General features: G+C 34.2%; 1 protein-coding gene across 5 annotated transcripts in view; it reads right to left on the bottom strand.

Moving 5' to 3' along the window:
• PTPRD (protein tyrosine phosphatase receptor type D) overlaps positions 1-19500 on the bottom strand; it is a 493549-nt gene that overhangs the window by 172452 nt on the left and 301597 nt on the right. For 4 of the 5 annotated variants that reach the window (XM_069476475.1, XM_069476474.1, XM_069476473.1 and 1 more), the window contains 5 exons: positions 19419-19430; positions 17166-17435; positions 13818-14399; positions 4456-4589; positions 1756-1900 (listed from right to left, as the gene is read on the bottom strand). In XM_069476475.1, coding sequence (XP_069332576.1) covers positions 1756-1900; positions 4456-4589; positions 13818-14399; positions 17166-17435; positions 19419-19430 — 1143 coding nt within the window. The remainder of the gene's footprint in view (positions 1-1755; positions 1901-4455; positions 4590-13817; positions 14400-17165; positions 17436-19418; positions 19431-19500) is intronic. The other variant, XM_069476476.1, reaches the window with a different exon arrangement.

Genomic DNA, 19500 nt, shown 5'->3' on the forward strand with positions numbered 1-19500 from the left:
TAGTCAATCAAAATAAAAAGCTCCCTGTACTGACAAAAAAGAAATCCTCATAGGACTGCCTTGTAAATTTGGAATAAGATTTGCAAAATCACCGGAATATCATTTTTATTGATTCTGACTAGAGGTTCTTATAACTCAAATTATGAAACTATTTTATATGCATTATAATTATTCATAATAAATTGAGTTGTTCATGTAACAGCAAGGACTCATTTGTAATTCTTTTTAAAAAGCTGATGATTGATTTTCACTAGGGCTACCTTCAGACCTCAGATTTTTGTGAGAATATATTCAACACCATTTGAAACTTTAATAAAATAAAGAGTAGATAAGATTTTGATGTGGTTATTAAAATGTCTATTCAATACCTATGTGTATATATATACTAAAAAGTGAGGTTTGTAAACCATGCAAAATATAATATTGAAGCATGTAACATTTCTTTTAATTAAATGCCTGGTTTTATGAAATTATCTTCTACATTATTATTTATTAGCCTTCCTGGAATTCAAAGCAGACGTACAGAACGTACATTAATTTACATGCTTCTGTCTTGAAATGAAAAGAAATTTTATGGGAATAAACTATAATCACTAATGGATTAAGCAACAGTATCCTAATACTTTTCATATGAATAATCATGTTTTGATTAAGAGACAGAATATGAATTTTATTACCAAAAAACCTTGAAAGATTTCAAGTTTCTATAAGAAAATGAAATGATGGCAAATTTGCTTATATGAAAGGAAATTAACCCTTTAAAAATATAAATTTCATGTTTGCTGATAGGTCTAAATAGTAGGACAACAAAATATCCTCTTGACAAAATTCAATGTATGCGTACTATACATATCTATTTCATATGCCACTATGTCAAAAATCACAGATAAAATATCACAAAAAATCTAAGAAAATAACTCCATAAAGCTCTTCATGGTAAATAATTATTTATAGATGAATTGTAGATACTTAGTAATAAAAAGCAAACAATAGTATTACAAGCCACCAAATTTTCCATCAAACACAATCTCCTATATAATACTTTTTGCAAAACAATTTTCCCTGGGCACAATGAACCCCATTGTAATAAACATGGCTATGCTTAAGGGTAACAGCTCCAAAAAAAAAATTGAACCCGAGGAAATAAAATACAATTTAGGATTGCAAATGTGCTTGTGATTATTCCATTATTCCTAAATACAGGAATTTTTCCAAATACAGATATTGTCCAAATACAGATTTTCTGTGAATATTCCAAATTTCCACATGAAGTACTTGCAGAGTTAAAAAGGAACAAGTCATAAGAGCTGAGCTTTTCTGAGTAGGAACAAATATGTGAAATAATGACTTGTTTATTCACAAAGTTAAAACCTGTGTGCTTAAAAAAGATAACAGTTTTGTTGTTTGCTGCCTCTTTCATTTGCCAAGCCCTCCTATGATTCTCTGGCAGTGTTCTCAACCTAAATTTTGCTTTACAGCCTTATAAATTTATTCAATAGGGCCTGATCTAATTCCTTTCACCTACTTTTCACCCATGGAGGTCTACTAACTTCTCTGCAACTCTTTCAATTTAGGAAGTGGAAAACGAGGTCTGTTATTTGAACCAAGTTTGAAACCAACATAAATCATGGTTGTACTCCAAAGCTGGCCACTGCCTAGCACAGAGACTACTGACTGCTAAGCATATTAGCAGGTTTAGTAACATCTCCTAGTGGAAAAAAAAGGGGCAGAAAGTAAGCAAAGAGAGACACCTACTTGACTGCATGGTTCTGGCTGATATTTCCGTAGTAGAAGCACCCAGGCCTTGAGGAGAGCGTGCGGCCAGACGAAAGTAGTACAAGCTGTTTGGTTTCAGCCCTTGCAGCCTATACGATATCCCTGGCTCAATGGTAATTCGTTGCTGCAACAAGACATCTTCATTAAGATTTATGCAAATTTTTTTAATCACAATGTCTGGAACATCAGATTTCTGTCATCAGGATTCTAATCTCATCAAAATATCATAAAAAGAGGTAACAGTTGTATCAAGGGCTGCACTAGAGAAATGACATAATGAAAATATCAGAGTTTTAATGGCAAGTTTCCACAAAAGGTAACTGGAATTAAGGGAAGCCAGAGATCTTTTTAATGTTGACACAGTTATCCACATGCATGGGATGAGAGGGAGACTGACAGGCCAACACCCACGAGTGTCTTCTACCCTTAAAAATGTGTATGTTGCTGTGCAACAGACCACAATAGAAACTGACACCTGCCCCTGGATAGTGGAACATGCCCAACAGTGCAATTTCAACTGAACAGATGTCTAGCTCCTCTCTCATGACCTTCTGCAATCTAAATAGGGGGTAAAGAATATAAGACCAGAAGTAGCAATAGTAACTAGTATACAGTTTATAAAAGGTTGCTATAAGAGAGATCTGAATTTGCCAAGTTCTGGTGGGATAAAAATCAGATGCTAGTCACTAAAGAAAGCTGAACAATTTCTATGAAACCGTATCATTACTCTAGGTTGATCTACAATAATTGGAAAAACTTCCTTTCTTTTTTTTTAATATCAAAGTATTATTGGGGTAAAAATATTTTTTGGTTAGGAAAACTTCCTTTCTTACTTTGTAAATATAGAACCCATAGCTAAAAAAATTCACAAATTTTTCTATAACTTTTATGATTATAAAGGACTTTTGAAATAAGATTTCTTTAAGCAAATGATAGAACTCTTACTTTTCATGCTTGAAATTTGCCTTTGCATTTTAGTAAAAATATAGTTATCTATGGGTAATCAACCTTGGATTGAACATTAGCCTATAACAAACCTTAAAATATGAGCAAATATATAATCTAGTAACAGCATAAGTAATCTTAAGGCTTTTTATCCAATAGTGTTTGCTATTCACACAAACAAATAAGTGAAAAGGAATTCAAATATAAAACTAGAGAAAACATCCCTAGGGTATTCTGGCTTGCAAATACAGAAGCTTTCAGATATTTTAGATACACCAAATATGAAAAAAGGGATTCCCTAAATAAACAATAGTAAGGCACAGTAGCTGTGCCAACATCCAAGCATCCATAGTATTCTCAAAAGATTGCTATTCTCCTTCACTTTGTATTTATTTATTTATTTTTAGTTTGGTGGTGGTGAAGGTTTAAAATAATTTAATACTGATTTGTGCATTACAAAAAACACTAATAGCTCAAATTGTACAATGAGTACTGTAAGTCATATCTGCATTTCAGTCATATAACTTTTTAAATGTTTTATATTAGCTTTGTTAGTTAAATCTAAAAGCACTGCATTTAAAATCTGTTCTTCAGAGAGTCTGCCCAATTCAAGCAGATGTAATAAAACAGAAGTTTGTAAGAACATATTAATTTATTATAGTGTTCAAACTAATGTACCACAAGTTAATTGATAATTGTTCATTTAGTATGTGAGTTTTTTTTAAAACGGTACTCCTTATTAGAACTTAGCGGCTGTTCAGCTTTGTGAAGATCTTTTTTAGTTAAAGAATGCTTGGAGGTATGAGTTGTGGGAATTGAGTTTTGGAATATAGTGCCCTTTACTCTTTTTGTCCTACTATCTATTGGATTTCACAATAACAAAAGAAACATATTTTTTTATTATTATATATTCCCATTCCGAAAAGGTTAGATGTACATCACTATCAATTTCTACAATTTAATCAAAGTGCACTCAAGAGACAGTAGACCCCCATGGTTCAGAACACAGACTCTGGAACCTGATTATCTGGATTCCAATGCTCGCTCTGTCATTTACTAGTGTGAGACTTTGAGCAAATTATTGAACTTTTTTCTGTACTTCTATTTTGCTATATGTGAAATGTATCAATAATAGAGGCTAGCACATACTGTTACTATAAGAATTAAATGAGTTAATGAATGTGAGACCTTTAGAACAGTGCCTATTAATATACATATTCATTATATCAATTTTCATTTCTTTTCAGTGACTTCAGCAATTTTCACACCTTCTATAATCTACTGATACTTATTTGCACAGCATACACAAATTTTACATATATCACATACATATAAAATAATTTTCAGCATATACATAGACATTTGCTATGGGGAATCTTTCTCTGAAACCATTCTGGACAAATTCATCTAGCCAAGGACTTTTATTAACTCATAGAGCTAACTTAGTCCTGTATCTCCAGAGTGACTTAAATACTTTAATGTAGAAAAGAAAGAATGGAAGTCCTCAAGCCTCACTGAATATCTATTCTTCTACAACCTGATAGAAAGAAGTTCCAATAAGAGCAGTAGTTGTTTTGTTGAATAATTTTTTTTAACTTATAAGTCTTTTGATGAATAAATCTTTTCCACCAAGATCCAGTCTAGATATCTGGCAAAGAGCTTGGGTAAGTACACAAAAATAAAGTAGTGGCCCTATGTAATGAATGACTATGAAGGTGAGAAGCTCAATCTTACCTCCTCTCCATGCTCTCCATCTTTGTAAACCAATTCATAGCTGGCAATGGTATCTGAACGGGGAGGTGTCCAAGAGAGCAAAATACTGGTTTCAGACTCAGGTTCTGCTTTGAAGTTTAGTGGCTGCCCTGGTACTAAAAACAGGAAGGCAAAAGCTTGAACTCACCAACACTATGAGTAATTCACAAGTTCTTCCCTTAGTGCATCCAGTTAAACCTTTCGAAATGTGTCCATGTGTATCAGCTTCCTGCAAAACTAGCTCTCTTACGTTGTACAAGTTAGCCTCTTTAGATACAGCCCACTTTTCCCCCAAGAGGCAAGAACAATGTTAAAAATACTGTCTTCATCCTTGAGTAGAATAGTATCTACTCAAAATATAGTGGAATTCACAAATATAGAATATGTCAGCCTCTGAATTCAATTTTAAGGATAGTAAAATTATTGACTTCATAATATTGCTGTTAGTAATAAATGATATAATTTATATAAAGCACTTGAAATATTGTGTCAAATATAAAAGTGCCAAATACCTAAAAGCTACTGTTACGTACAACTGATTGAGAACTTATTCCCTAATACTACCTGTAACAATCAAAATTATTTCCAATTAGGTTTATAAAATCCCACCTTTACTCCATTAACAAAAGCTACAGGCAACAAGAATCCCTTTTTTCTTACCAACCCAAATTTTGAAAAAGGTGAATAAAAGGAAAAACAAAACAACAAAAAAACCCTATCACTTACAAATAATTACCTCTAATCCCTAAATTACTTTAAATTATTTAATGCACCAGACCTAATCCAAACATAATATTTTCCCTAGTGGCATGGAGCTAAACCACTACACAAATTAAAGCTTACAGAATACATTTATTATCAGAAATATGGTAACTTAACAGAGGTCATCTATAATTCTTATATTAGTCACATAATCTATGCAACAAGCAAATTGGAAGAGCTATCTATAGGATGTAATAAAGAATGGGAAGTTTATTCAGTTTAAAACACCTTACACAAATGTACTACAATAAGTTTTACTAACCCAAACTTCCTAGCCAACGCCTAACCCCATTAGTTGTCTTCTATCCACTATACACAAACCTGATTTATGTATGGGTGTTACTAGCAAATCTAATCTTAAATTGTTCTTGGCCAATGTCTGCTCTGATTGGTTGCTGCCCATGCTTTGCTAGTTGTTAGTATTTTAATCATTACCCTTGATATTATAGCATGTCTCAATGTGCTGTGGCTGAACATATGTCCACATTCCTGCAAGTTTAAATGAGAATTCCATATGTATTTAATAATAATAAAAAGAACAACAATACTTCATATCAGAGGAGAAAAGAACACCTAAAGTATATTTTTGGCACCTTGAGCATAATCATTCTAAAACACATACAAAATAGTCTAATTTATAGCTGATATATGACATCATAACTTTAAAAACAGTGCTTGAAGCATCATTTTCTCAGGAAAAGAGGTCTTTGGAGATATAAAATGTATTGCTTTCTTTTTCTTTTATAGTCATCTCTCTGTAGTATGACTAAAAAAATGTGTTTGTTTAAAGAGAGATTAAAAGTCTAAAGGGGTCTGCAAGAATGATATCTAGGATCCCTGATGATCATTTTTATTTCTCTGCCTGGTTTTTCAACCTGTGTGTGTGTACAGACACGCATTCCTGTTTGTACTGAAGCTTAAGGCTACAAATAATCAGTGCTTCATATTTCTAGTCACCTATACCATCTTCTCTCTCTCTCTTTAATCATAGGCCTTGAGATTCTCATTAATTTGATGCCTCTGGGAACTTACTCCAGAAACAAGGTATCAATTTTTTTTCCCCAGTAGCTGCCCAGTGGGGTGAACTAACACAATCATTTAGATTGAGAAGTGGAAACAAAAGAAGACAAAATATCAAAGAGCAAGAGAAGAAAGGACAGAGGGGAATAAAAACAAATAGGCAAATCGCAACGTAAATTGGAAAATGCATTATTTCTAAAAGGGAAATACCAAAAGCATTGGCAGAAGCAACAGTGGAAGCCAACAATGATCAGAGAAATGGAAAAATCGTGATTTATTTATTTATTTATTTATTTATTTTGAGACAGAGTCTGCCCAGGCTACAGTGCAGTGGCGTTGTCATAGCTTACTGCAACCTCAAAGTCCTGGGCTCCCCTGATCCTCCTGCCTCAGCCTCCCGAGTGGCTGGGACTACCAGTGCGCACACCACCATGCCTGGCTAATTTTTCTATTTTTAGTGGAGACAGGGTCTCACTCTTGCTCAGGCTGGTCTTGAACTCCTGAGCTCAAGTGATCCTCTTGCCTCAGCTTCCCAGAATGAGGATTACAGGCGTGAGCCATCGTGCCCAGCCCACAATTGGATTCTAATAGTCAGATGGTGAAAGGGTTTCTCAGCCTAAAATACACACAAATGCATATGTATGCAGTAACTTATTTTTCCCCAGTTTTATTTGCTTCTTTCTCTCCCCCAATTACTACAAATCTGAGAAAGAAGAAAGCCTATGTTAACTCCTGACTCAAACCAAACCAGAAGACAGTATTGTCGAGAATTAGAAACGGGGACAACATTGAAGGACTGCTCTCAGGATAATAATTGCTTGTTGCCTAATGCTAATAATAAATTGACATTGATTGAAAACATCTTGGAAACCTAATTCACTTTTTCTTACTTAAACTGTTTACTTTGCGCTTTTAATTTGTCTTGAGCAAATTCCCAGTTGGTCTCAATGTTTCATGCTTTAGTTTAGTGACATGAGCTTCGTCTGATCTTCTAATTCTGTTTATTTCTATTATGAACCCCTTCCTTCTAAATAATGAATTAAATACACACATCAAAGTCTCAGAGGGTACGCTGTCCTTTTTATTCTTGCACAAAGTGTTAGCTACACAACTTGATGGTAGGTCTCCTTATCTAATATATACGTGGTTCTCTCCTTTTCTTTCAGGGTCCTCCTTTAAAGTGGTTTAGAGGGTAGCTTCATTTACTAGATTTTAAACTTACAGTGGAAACACAAATGCCTAGAAGGGTCAGGCAGATCATTCAGATGATTTAGATGGGTGAGAAGGCCATATTCTGCCTGGAGCCAATGGGAGAACCTGCTCCACATGAAGAAGGATGACAGGTCATGTTCACTACAAGCAGATGGCTGCCTTGTGAAATGTGGGCCCAGTCTTGCCCCAGCTTCTGGTTTTTTCCACAGAGAGTAATAATAAATCTTCTAGATAAAATATTTCCATTTTTAACGATTTAAAATTAATTAATAAAAAAACATTGTATGGGGAAAAATGTGCCCACAGGCTAGATTCAGCATATGGACTGGTGCCTGAAATTATCTTTTTATTAATATTATACCAGGATCTAGGCTCATAAATGACTTAAGAGTGCCACTACTCTGACTTTTTTGAGAATTGAGGATCTACCTAAAGATACTGCTTTCTCAGAGTCATTTTGTTATATTTGAAACAGCCATCATGAAGCTGAGGAGTCAAACAAATTTCTAAAAAGCTGCGAAATGATGGATGTATTTTTAAATTCCCAAACATATTGGTCCTAATGATCATAGTATATGTACACAAGAAAACACTTCGGGAGATGCCAGACTATCATATTTATTTTCTCTGTACTACTTGGAAACACAGGGAGTACTTTCATAATCTGTCAATTGAATTTTTATACCAAATATTGTGGCTATAGAGGATCCATTTTACATTTATATCAATGCCTTCTCCATAAATAGGTTTACACGTTTTCATTACTAACATATACAAATATATATGTAAACATTTACTTAAATATATGTCTTTATGTTCTCATAGTCTTTACACATTATACTTTCCTACTGTTATTCTTTTACCTTCCCTTACTAGTTCTTTGTCTATGTGTATTTTATTTCTATTTTATTTAAGAGCTTTTCCATGTTGTAACATTTCCTTCACCAATTAGCTGAACATAAATTTTATGGGAAAGTCTGAGATTCTTGGAAATTCATGGGCAAATAAAAACAACACTTTCAGAATCTCAAGCACTAAGGGGGACCTGTGATATTGACCATCAACCAAACTTTAGAATCAGATATGGAAAGCAGAAATAAAAGTAGAAATACAAATTTTTCTTTAAAAATTATATTTAGGAAATCCTTATATCCTGTAAAGTTATGTCCTCCCTCTTGATTATTTAACGTCCACAAGGAAATAGAAATAGGAGCTATCAAGTTCCCGAAATAAGATTATAATCATATTGATAAATGTCAAGTGCTTGAGTATTACTGTGAGTACACTCTATATAAATATCTGAAGGCAACTCAAAAGACAGAATGAAAAAAGACTAAGAAATAAAAGGAAAATTTCACATTTATCTGAAATGCTGATATATTAAAAGAGATCAATATTTGAGTAAAATTTAGGTATTATCTCTAAAGAAAAGTTGGCATATATTATATTGCTAAATGATAATTTCTTCATGCCGTATTATAAATATATTACCAAGGATACTAGAAAACCCACTGTTGCTAAAATATCTAATACTTTAATAAGGTACATATTTTAAAATGTGCATATATAGCATATTGACAAATGATAATAATAACTATAAAAGCAACAGCCAGAATCATAGTGGTAGTAAAACAGAACAAAATTCAAAACAAGGAATCCAATCTATAACTGCCACAAATATATCATCCACAAAATAGGTACTTAATACACAAGCATCTGTACAACTCTTACTCTCAATTGTCATTAAATATAAATAAGAAAAAGTTAAATTTTATTATAGTTGCACTTACATCCAGTGCTCCTTTACACATTGCTATAACTATTCAGAGAAAGCATTTAAATTGGACTCATAATTTTGGTTATTGGAAAGCAGTCTTTTTGTAGTTTGCTTATTTGGCCTGTTGACATACGCTAATGAAATGATTTATAAAGTTCTAGAAACCTAAAGCACTTTGTCTCTAAATGTCATAGCTTAAAGTTTTAAAACTTTTGCAATGCCCAGAATTTATAGTAGAATTAAATTCTCTAAAATGTTTAAAGTTGATACTATCCATTAGTATGTATTTGGTAAATATATCTAATTCTTTATTGTCTGAAGTCTACACTAGGCTGTACCCATATAAATAAGTAGCCTTTTTCCAATAATCTATTAAATGCATAGAAGAATTAGAGGTCTGATATGTTTTCTAAAGAAAATTCAGAAAAAAAGGAACATGTATTAGGATTTAAGATATAATGTGCTACATTTCTTTACTAGAGTTCTATTTGTACTTCTGTAAAGTATAGTTACAGAATGTTCTTATGATAGTTATCCATATAAGAAAACCATAGGATGTCACTTTTACGTCATGAATAGTGCTTTCTAATAATGGAAACATTTTTGTACCACAATAGAAATATTTCCCTTACCAATGGCCATGCAGTCCCTCTATTTTCAAGGTAAACTAGTTACAAGTGATTGTAATGTCAGAAGTTAGAGTGATGACAAACTTGGAAGATTGAATCATATTTCTAAAAATAATCATCTTAACTAAAATCTTTTCATATTTAAAACCATTTAAAGATTACTTAATATAGTCGACTCACTAATATTCACAAGGGGAAATACTCTCTTGATTGACTATAAAACAGATCATATTCTGATTTTCTATATTACCAGATATACACAAAATATATACATCAATCATCTATATCAATGTTTGTGACAGTTATCTTGGAGAAAATCTAAAGTGATGACTTCTCTCTTAAACTCACTTTGTTTCTAAATCTGTTTCTGCAGAGTCTGATTTTAAACAAAGATAGGAATGTGAATGTCAGACAATTAAAGATAATAAAATGAAATGAGCACCTTTCAGACACAGAGGACATCAACATGTACATTTGTGTGTATATGTAATTAAAACGTTCTTAAATTCATACATATTATTGATCAGTAAATTTTCGTAGGTTTAGAAGAGATCGAATTGCAATGAAAATAATCATATCCTTAAATTTTATCTCCCCCTAAAAGAATATATCACAATGGTTAACAATGATCCTAAGAATTCGCTGGTCAGTTACAAGAAAAAAGAGCAGCTTACCTTAATTATATCAGAAGTAGCATCACTGTATTTGGCAGGTGTCCACTAATATCAAATGGCCTTACCTAAGCTTTTAGAACAGACCAAATCACTGTGCTATTTAGGAGGGTTTTCTTAGCCTATTGATCTTGGCAGGCAGAAGTCATTATGTCATTACGTATCCTCTCAATCAATGGGTATTTAAAAGTATAACTATTATGAATAGTTCTTGAAATATCTTAATGTAAAAATGAGTTAGTTAAACAGAGAGTGGGAGTAACTATTCCAATACATCCACGACCCATTCACCTAGATTTTCTAAGTTCTGCCATTAAATTAAATCAGACCTTTTGAAAGCAGAGTCCCCAGATCACAGCAACTCGATTGCTTCTCTCACAATATTACCTTTACTGAGTTATGGCTCAATGTCACATATGTCCACTGGTAATATTTTTAAAAATCCAAATATGGTCTATTTAAACATCACTTCTATATTTTTCAATAAACTGTGATTGAAGGCATCAGTGTCTGTCATTTTGGTTGAATTTAGTCTCAGAAAAATTTTGTTTCTTAGGTCATTCTATCATCAGAAAATAAAGATGTGAAATGTGGTAAATTTCTAAGTTTAAGTTGGTGGTTATGAAACTTAGAGCCACATTTAGTGATTGGGTATAATAATTTTTCATGAAAAATGTTATTTCTTCCTTCAGATAAACTTCTTTTTCATATCTAAACATTTTAATGTACTTTTGTACTGGGATAATCTAATAGCCACCTCAAGTATTTCAGAAGTAAACTATACAAAATTCTCAAAGACATGAATAAGTGACATACTGTGCTTGTCTTTCCTTCCACTGTTCATTTACTGGATACCCAGCAGGCACAAAAACACTAAGACTATCACGTTAGCAAATTATTAATCTGAAAGATAACATGGGTTGAAAATATCCAGGGTCCCTGATTTAAATTCTGCTTTTCCACTTAGTGATCTTATGATCCAAGGCAAATTCCTGAATCTTTTTTTCCATGTCTACTTAATTGGGTTGTGAGAATTAATACGTGCAAAATTCATAGCATAGTGCTGGACATGTTAGTTGCTATTATAATTTACTTATTAAGTTATAAAATGTTCCTATCCATTATCTAATCTACACCCCTGTTATAAGTTTAATTGCATCCCGCAAAAATTCATATGTTGAAGACCTAACACCCAGCACCTCAGAGTGTATGTAACCTTATTTCAATATACGGTCTTTGTAGATACAATCAGTTAAGATGAGGTCCCTAGGGTGGGCTGCAATCCATGATGACTGGAGTCCTAATAAAAGGGGGGAATTTGGGCAGACATACATACAGGGAGAAAGCCACATGAAGATGAAGATAGACATTGATGATGCTTCTACAAACCAAGGGACAACAAAGATTGCCAGCGAACCACCAGAAGGCAGAGAGGATGGAGTATATTTCCCTGACAGCACTCAGAAGGAATCAGCACTGTCAACACCTTGATTTCAGACCTCTAGGCCTTAGAACTATGAGACAATATATTCCTGCTGTTTAAACCACCTAGTATGTGGTACTTCTTTTTACAGCAGTATGAGAAAACAAATACAACCATCAAATTCAATAAGGTAGTTACTATTGCAGATTACAAAACTGAAGTTCAGAGAGTTGAAGTAACTTGTCCAAGGTCATAAAGCTAATAAATGGTAGCTTGGAATGTAAACCCTGGTTATGTTACTATAGGACCAGGGATTTAAAATATATCACAGCTTAAAAATTTAAAAAGCTCAAAGTAGAATGTAAGTTCCAATATATTTTATTATAATCATTTAGTGGTTATGTAGCTGCTAAAATAGTATAATAAAAAATAATCTCATAAGAGTTGACTACTTTTAGTCAAAAAAAAAAAAAAGTAAAACAAGATTCACAGATTTCTGTGTTTTCCAATGAGAAGTTTTTATGGTAAAACTAGTCTACAATATTTTTCTGCATATTAATATGGCAAATAAATACAGAAGAACTGCAAATGGCACACAAAGAAGATATATGGATAGGTTTTAGTACAATTGTGGTGAAACATATATTTTTATAGTTAGCTTTCATACAATGCAGTAAAGAAAATAGTAAATCCATGAATAAGCCAGTGAGAACCAATAACAGTGTGAAAACAAAGCCAGGCAGGCTGTAAATATGCTCTGAGATTCCTAGCAGCATGGACAAATAGGCAAACATACTGAGTCATATGATTTATAAGGCCCATGACATGAAAAACAAATCAGTAGTTAGTAAAACATAGGTATCAGTAAAACCAGATAATGGATAGATTATCTAGTTCTGACATCTGAAAAAACACATTAATTCACTGCCAAGATTAGCAATGAGTTACACCTATAGATTATAGATACTGTCTCTAATAATATGGTTATCATACAGATTCCCAAAACAAGCCAGTGGCATGCTGTCAAAATACTCATAGTTTAATGTAAGTTTAAAAGGTGCCAACAAAATAAGGAATTAAATGAGTAGCTCTCAGATGTTTAAGGATAAACCTTAGAAGAGAGATGATATTTTATGTGCCCAGCCCAAGGCAAAACTGATCACCCTGAATGAAAGACCAAAGAGGTTTGCTATTCCCTTATGAAAATAAAACCACTAGTATAGCCAAGTATTTCTTCATAAATTAGTCTGACATCTGCTCTAGAACCAAGTAAAAGGAGTGAATCAGGCCCCAAAGTTCAATTTGAGATCATGATAACTATATTTCTTCACCCACTGAGGTTAGTGGATGAAGAATTTCAAAACAAAATTAATGCCATTCAGAGAATATTTATTTTTAAGGTAGTAGCTTCCTGACAAACACAAGCCATTTAAATATCTGATGCCCTCTGACAGTTTTATTTTTAACTTTATCTTGAACCATCTAATCTTACACAAATTAATTTTTTGAGACCACTCTACCAAAGTCACGAGTATAAAGAAGCATAATTTTTCTGTTCTTGAAATAGTACATGAAGGAGGCATTCCTCTATCTCATGCAGAAAAGTCTTCAAGTCATTTCTGTACAAATTAAAAAGAAAGGGTGCTAGATACATCCTCTGCTTAAAATGGTTAGTCTTTCTGAGATTCATGTCTATTCCTTTCTAGATGTCTTATGATAACCCCTCACTTTGAAGCCCTGTATCTCAAAAATTAGAATTTATATTATCTTTGTTCTTTCTGTTTGTCCTTCTTACCTCTTGGCCCCAGCACCTCCCTCCTGCCCTACTTCCCATCCTGAACCAAACTTACCTCCTGTCTGAGTGATGACTTGTATGTCACTTGAAAGAGGACCATCTCCAATTGAGGTAAAAGCCAGGACTTTGACAGAATATGTCTTCTGGGGCACTAAGTTGCCAATAGTGGTGATTTGGCTGTCAGCTACATTGTGTTTCATCCAGTTGTTGACATGCTGAGTGGGATCCATCGTATAATAAACTCTGTATCCTTGGATCTGCCCATTTGGCTCCTCCGGTTCCTTCCACTGTACCAAAATGGTGGTCGAACTCAACATCCGCGCCTGGACATCCCTGGGGGCACTGGACGGTGCTTGCTCTGAGGTTTGTGTTAGCACAGGCTCACTGGGAGGCCCCCGCCCAATGTTATTGACAGCAACAACCCTAAATTCATAATCTGAGTAGGGACTTAGTCCAGCAACACTGTAGCGTGTGGTTGCTACCCCATCAATTTCTTTGTAAGGTTCCTCAGAATTTTTAGGTTTATGCTGAATGATGTAGTAAGAGACAGGCTCAGGGTTCCCAGAGTCCCATGTCAGTGTGATGCTTGTAGCTGTGCTCTCTGTCACTACGGGAGTTCCTGGAGGTTTGGGTAAGGCTTGGGTGGGGGAGAAAAAAGACATTGACTACCCAACATCTCTATAATGTTGTAAGACTTGATAAATTCTGCTGTTGTAATGACAGGATTATGTATCTACTGACGATTTAATTAGATGAAATTATAGCAAAGAACAGTTTTCTAGGTGGTCAAGAAATACAGTAAAATGTACATGGGTGACACAAATCCTATTCTACCAGAAGGGCTTGCCAGCGTATTTTTAGGCTTCTATCCAAATCTACCACATATTAGCTAAGTGATCCCAGATACATTCCTTAACCTCTCTTTGCTTTGGTTTCCTCATGTGAAAAATGGGAAAAACTGTATTACTGAAGTTGTATTATACAGCTGAGTAACTGTATTTCATGGGTTTGCTATGAAGATTAATGAGCTAATCCAGTAATGCTCTTAGAATGTATCTGGAACTCTCACAAAACATTAGTTGTAATTATTATTATTATCATCTCCAAAGCTTGGCCAATTAGCCCTTTGCTTCAAGAAATAAGTAATATAACTGAAATACCAATAAACATTGAAAAGAACAAAATTTGGAATACATTGAAATGGAATTAAATTATGATGAAGAATAGTATCTATATTGTTGTAAGACATTACTAAACTTTTCTTATAAATAATCTAACCAGGAATTTTAACATAAAAAAAGAACAGAAAGTTCAAATCAGAGTGCTTTTCTCCAAATATTTAAAAAATGCTGAAGGTACTAAATTGACATAATCACAAATCACTTTTTAAAGGATTTTACTGTCATAATAATATGTATTCTATGTCTGTATATTCTATATCTATCAGAAATATCTGGGATTACAGCTTCATGACAAACACTTGCAATTAAATCCATCTTTTCATAGATCTAATTCTTTCCTTTTAGCAGAAGAACACAACCCAAAATACTACTAATTAAGATTACAAAACATCTACATTGGTAGCCTCATATTTAAGTGCCTTACTGTAAACAATGATTCTGAACGGCAGTGATGTTAGGGTAGAAAGGAGAATTCTACCATCTGACTTTTTAGAGAAAACCCAGAAGGTAACACTCATATAATCAGTCCATTAGTATCCCTGTTTCCTTGTCAACATAAACGCAAAACTATAATATCTCCTAGAATGGCAGCTTTTCAAGAACAGCAAACTTGTACTTCTTACTACCGTATTTCCCAATGCCCAGAGCACACAGCCTGGCACCAAGGAGGTTTTTAATGACAATTCTTAAATGACTAACTGAATGAATGAGTCAGTACCCATTCTCCTCACTCCCTTCAGCCTGTTCTTTTTGTTTGGATTTCTTTTACTTTTTTTTCCCTTCAAGATTCACCTTTATGTTTTATGTATTTATCTTTGAGGTGGAAAGGGTAGGGAAGTGGCAAGAGTCAGGAAAACAAAGATAAGAAGGTGAACAAGCTATCAGTTTAATGTGATTCTTGCCTTTGAATTCTTTAAAGGTCTTCAGTACGCCTTCAAATATTTAAATGCTGAAATGGTCATTATGAGAAAAGGTGATTCAATATTTACATATTACTGGAAGAACTACAGAATGATAATATTTGCCCAAAGAAATGCACCAAAAATAATAATAAAAAGACATTTGTTCAAATATTATGACCTGGCGTTTTTTTCAAGGAAGTGAGTGATCCGGATTTCCTCTACTTATCTTTCTGAACTTTCAAGGCAAATAACAATATTGCTAATTAAAGTTGTGTTTATTGGTATTTAGCTGACATTAGTAGTTTCACTAAGTCACATTTGTTGCACAGCATAAGTTTTGTGTCTGTAATGTATGCATAAGTACATGTATGTTTATTATTTTAAGGATATACAATACAATATTGTTTCAAATGAGTATAAATGTTAACACGTATTTCTGTTCTCCTGTCACTTTACTGGTTTTCTATGGCATCTATTTGATATACATGCTTGGTTGGAGATATAACACCAATTATAACATGTATGTTACATTTTCTAAGATCATACTTCCTAGAAAGGGAAGATAATTTCACAATAGTTCTAAACATTTGCAGAAAACTCCAACTGACCCAATTTGCAAATGTTTTCTAGAATTCTATAAACACTGGGTAAAAAACAACTGGTACCCCCACACACTTGCATTCTTTTTTTCATTTGATTCAAAAATATTCATGGAATATAGTACTTTGTTTATATTTAGCACATGTATTTTAAGAAGAGAATATTTTTTGAACATTCATATGTGCAAGGTGCAAGACAAAACTAAAACAATATAATGCTAGTACATTTTAATATTTAATAGCAGGACCAACCAAAAATTTAAAGCATCTATTACTAGATCATGTTAATTTTGATTCTCTTTCTCTTCTTTTTATTTTGTCTGCAGGGATTTTGAGTATTCATTGAAACTTATTTGGATTTTTCTTGCGACTCTTCTCAAGGTTCTGCTCTACTATGACGTCTATATGCATCAGCTCTACTAGAATGGTCGACCATGTCTAGCATTCCTAATTCTGTCTGGTTAGTGTGTGGGCCCTGTCTTTTTTTTTAAATATTTTGATGATTACCTCTATTTAGGCTGCCAAATAATTTTACAAAAGAACCCACCTACCTAGACATGTATATCTTATATAATACCATAGACATGATTAGGTTATGCACATTTGAAACACTGAATTATGAATTGATTCACTTTAGAATTTCAAGGACAGGCTTTCTAGAAGCATTAGTCAGATGGCTTGAGTGTACCCAGATCCTCAGAGCATGATCCATTGAGCATACCTTTGACAGTGATCTGTGCTATTGCTTCAATGACACCCAGTGTCGACATAGCAACACAGGTGTAATTTGCTGACTGTCTTACATCATTCAGTTCTAGGACATTTCTTCCTATTGGCATATCATCTTCAGGTGTCAGATCTTCTGCCCCCAACATCCACTTTACATAAGGCATTGGTGACCCCACGGCCACACAGGTGATATTAACGCTTCCACCTGGCATGATTTCATGATTAGTGGGTGGGATAGAGAATCTTGGTGGGACACGGCGAACTGGAACAAAACACAAGGGAAGATGATAACATATACAAGGCAAGAAAAAAAGTGGATTGTTAAACACATGACATGCACTGTACAGACACAAACAATTGAAACATATTGTGGCTTGTCCAAAAACAGAACAAAGAAAAACCGTGGATAATACAGACCATACAAGTATGGTGTGTGTATACACAGAAGAATTTAGTTTAGTCATTGATACCTTAGACACGTCATACAAAAGTTGATTCAGACCTACAAGGGCCCCACAAATAACTATCTACATACTAACAATACACAAACATCATGCATAAGATAAACACAAAAACATATACATGCATGCATGTAACAATGATTCTATGCATTCATGTATATGCAGAAAACGGGGCTGGAAGGGTCATCAGCATGTTGAGTTGAGTATCAAAACCAACTTCAGTACCGTACACTTCCAGCTGATGTGAATGTATGTGTGGGACCACATTATCACATCCCAGCCCTGGAAAACATCACCTAGAGTGCACTGAAAGTGCACTTTATTTGCTTTCAGATTCAGAGTGGATGCAGCCTCACACTAACACCAGAACAAACACAGAAATGTATATACATATCAATTTACAGTCACAGAAGAAGAAACAGGCTAACACCAGTAGAGATACTGGATTGGGTCATGCAAAGCATGCACAAGATGGAATCTCAAGGCCCGTGCTAAGGATAATGGGAGAATGGCTGGAATCCAATACAACAATGACGGTGAAGAAATAACAGAGCAACAGAACTAAACACAAACGTAGGAGGTAAAGTTCAATGACTGAGATGGGGAGTTAGAGGATGATAAGGTTGAAAGTTGGAAGGTATTAGATTAAGCTCCGGTTGTTAAAGGTAAGATTTGCAAATTCGGGAAGGAAGCTGGTATTTCACAATCAAGATTCCATTCAATTTTTATCTAAGGTAAAACAACATAAATGACGACAAATCTAATAAGAGGCTTTTTATGCCTACATTCAAATTGAGGGACATCAGATCTCAAACATACAACAGGACATGACATTAAGAGAAGAGATCATATTAAAGCAATATAACACAGAAAAAATTACCAAGCAATTACAGTTCAGTGTTCCTGCTTCAGATAATCTGAATGTTTATGTGTGTTTAAATACACGTGTCTTGGACATAGTACAAGGAGAGGGTGAGAGATAAGTTGAGTTTCATCTTGGGCTTTTACTGGCAAAACATTACACCATGAGAATTTTAGCTCATTATTTTACTTGCTTTCAGAGAATAATCTTTTAGAGCACACTTTAAATACAGATAACAAAGTGATTTTAAAAAATTATAAATAGACTTATAAACAAACAACCTCATAACCCCAAGAAGAAGATAAGTAAGTAATTCTGTCTGAAAACTTTTTGGCTGCACTCAAGGTCGAGATAAACCTCCACTGATTCGAGAGGGCTCACTGCGATGGCCTCATGGGTGAATGACAGTCATAGGAGAGGAAGAGAGAGCTAAGCATGCCTCCTGCAGCCAATTCACAGAGGTTACACAAAGCAAGCAGGAGCCAGTGTAGACTCTGAGGTGTCGAAGAACATATCAAGAAAAATGGAGGAGAGTTTAGTCTTCATGCTTGGGATTAGGGGAACAATTCTAAAATGTCATTCTATGGGCAGCAGGCATCCTTATCAAACAGAAATTAAAGGTGGGGTGGGAGATGGGAAAAGTGGAGCAGGAAGGAAAGCAGGAACACTGACCAAGTTCACTGGACCTTAGAGAGTTACGTGTTACCAGTTACCATGCACCCAGGTACATTCTCTCCCGTCATGCACCACAGTTAGATACCACCAGCAAGCACCAGAAGCCATGGCCAGGGCATTCTCTGCTAAAACATACCATTAACCAAAAGAAGACCACAATGCAGCTACATTCATTTCATTTGTATTCTTTGTTATTGGTTTAATTAATAGTTTTGTAAGGTGGGTAAAAAGTAAAAAACACACCAACCTTCTCGCAGCTCTGAGGGATGTAGGGGGTTTGATGCAGAACACAATGAAATGAGGAAAGGAGAAAAACAAGGGAAACACAG

This window comes from Eulemur rufifrons, chromosome 7 (genome assembly GCF_041146395.1).
Source record: "Eulemur rufifrons isolate Redbay chromosome 7, OSU_ERuf_1, whole genome shotgun sequence".
Classification (NCBI taxonomy): domain Eukaryota; kingdom Metazoa; phylum Chordata; class Mammalia; order Primates; family Lemuridae; genus Eulemur; species Eulemur rufifrons.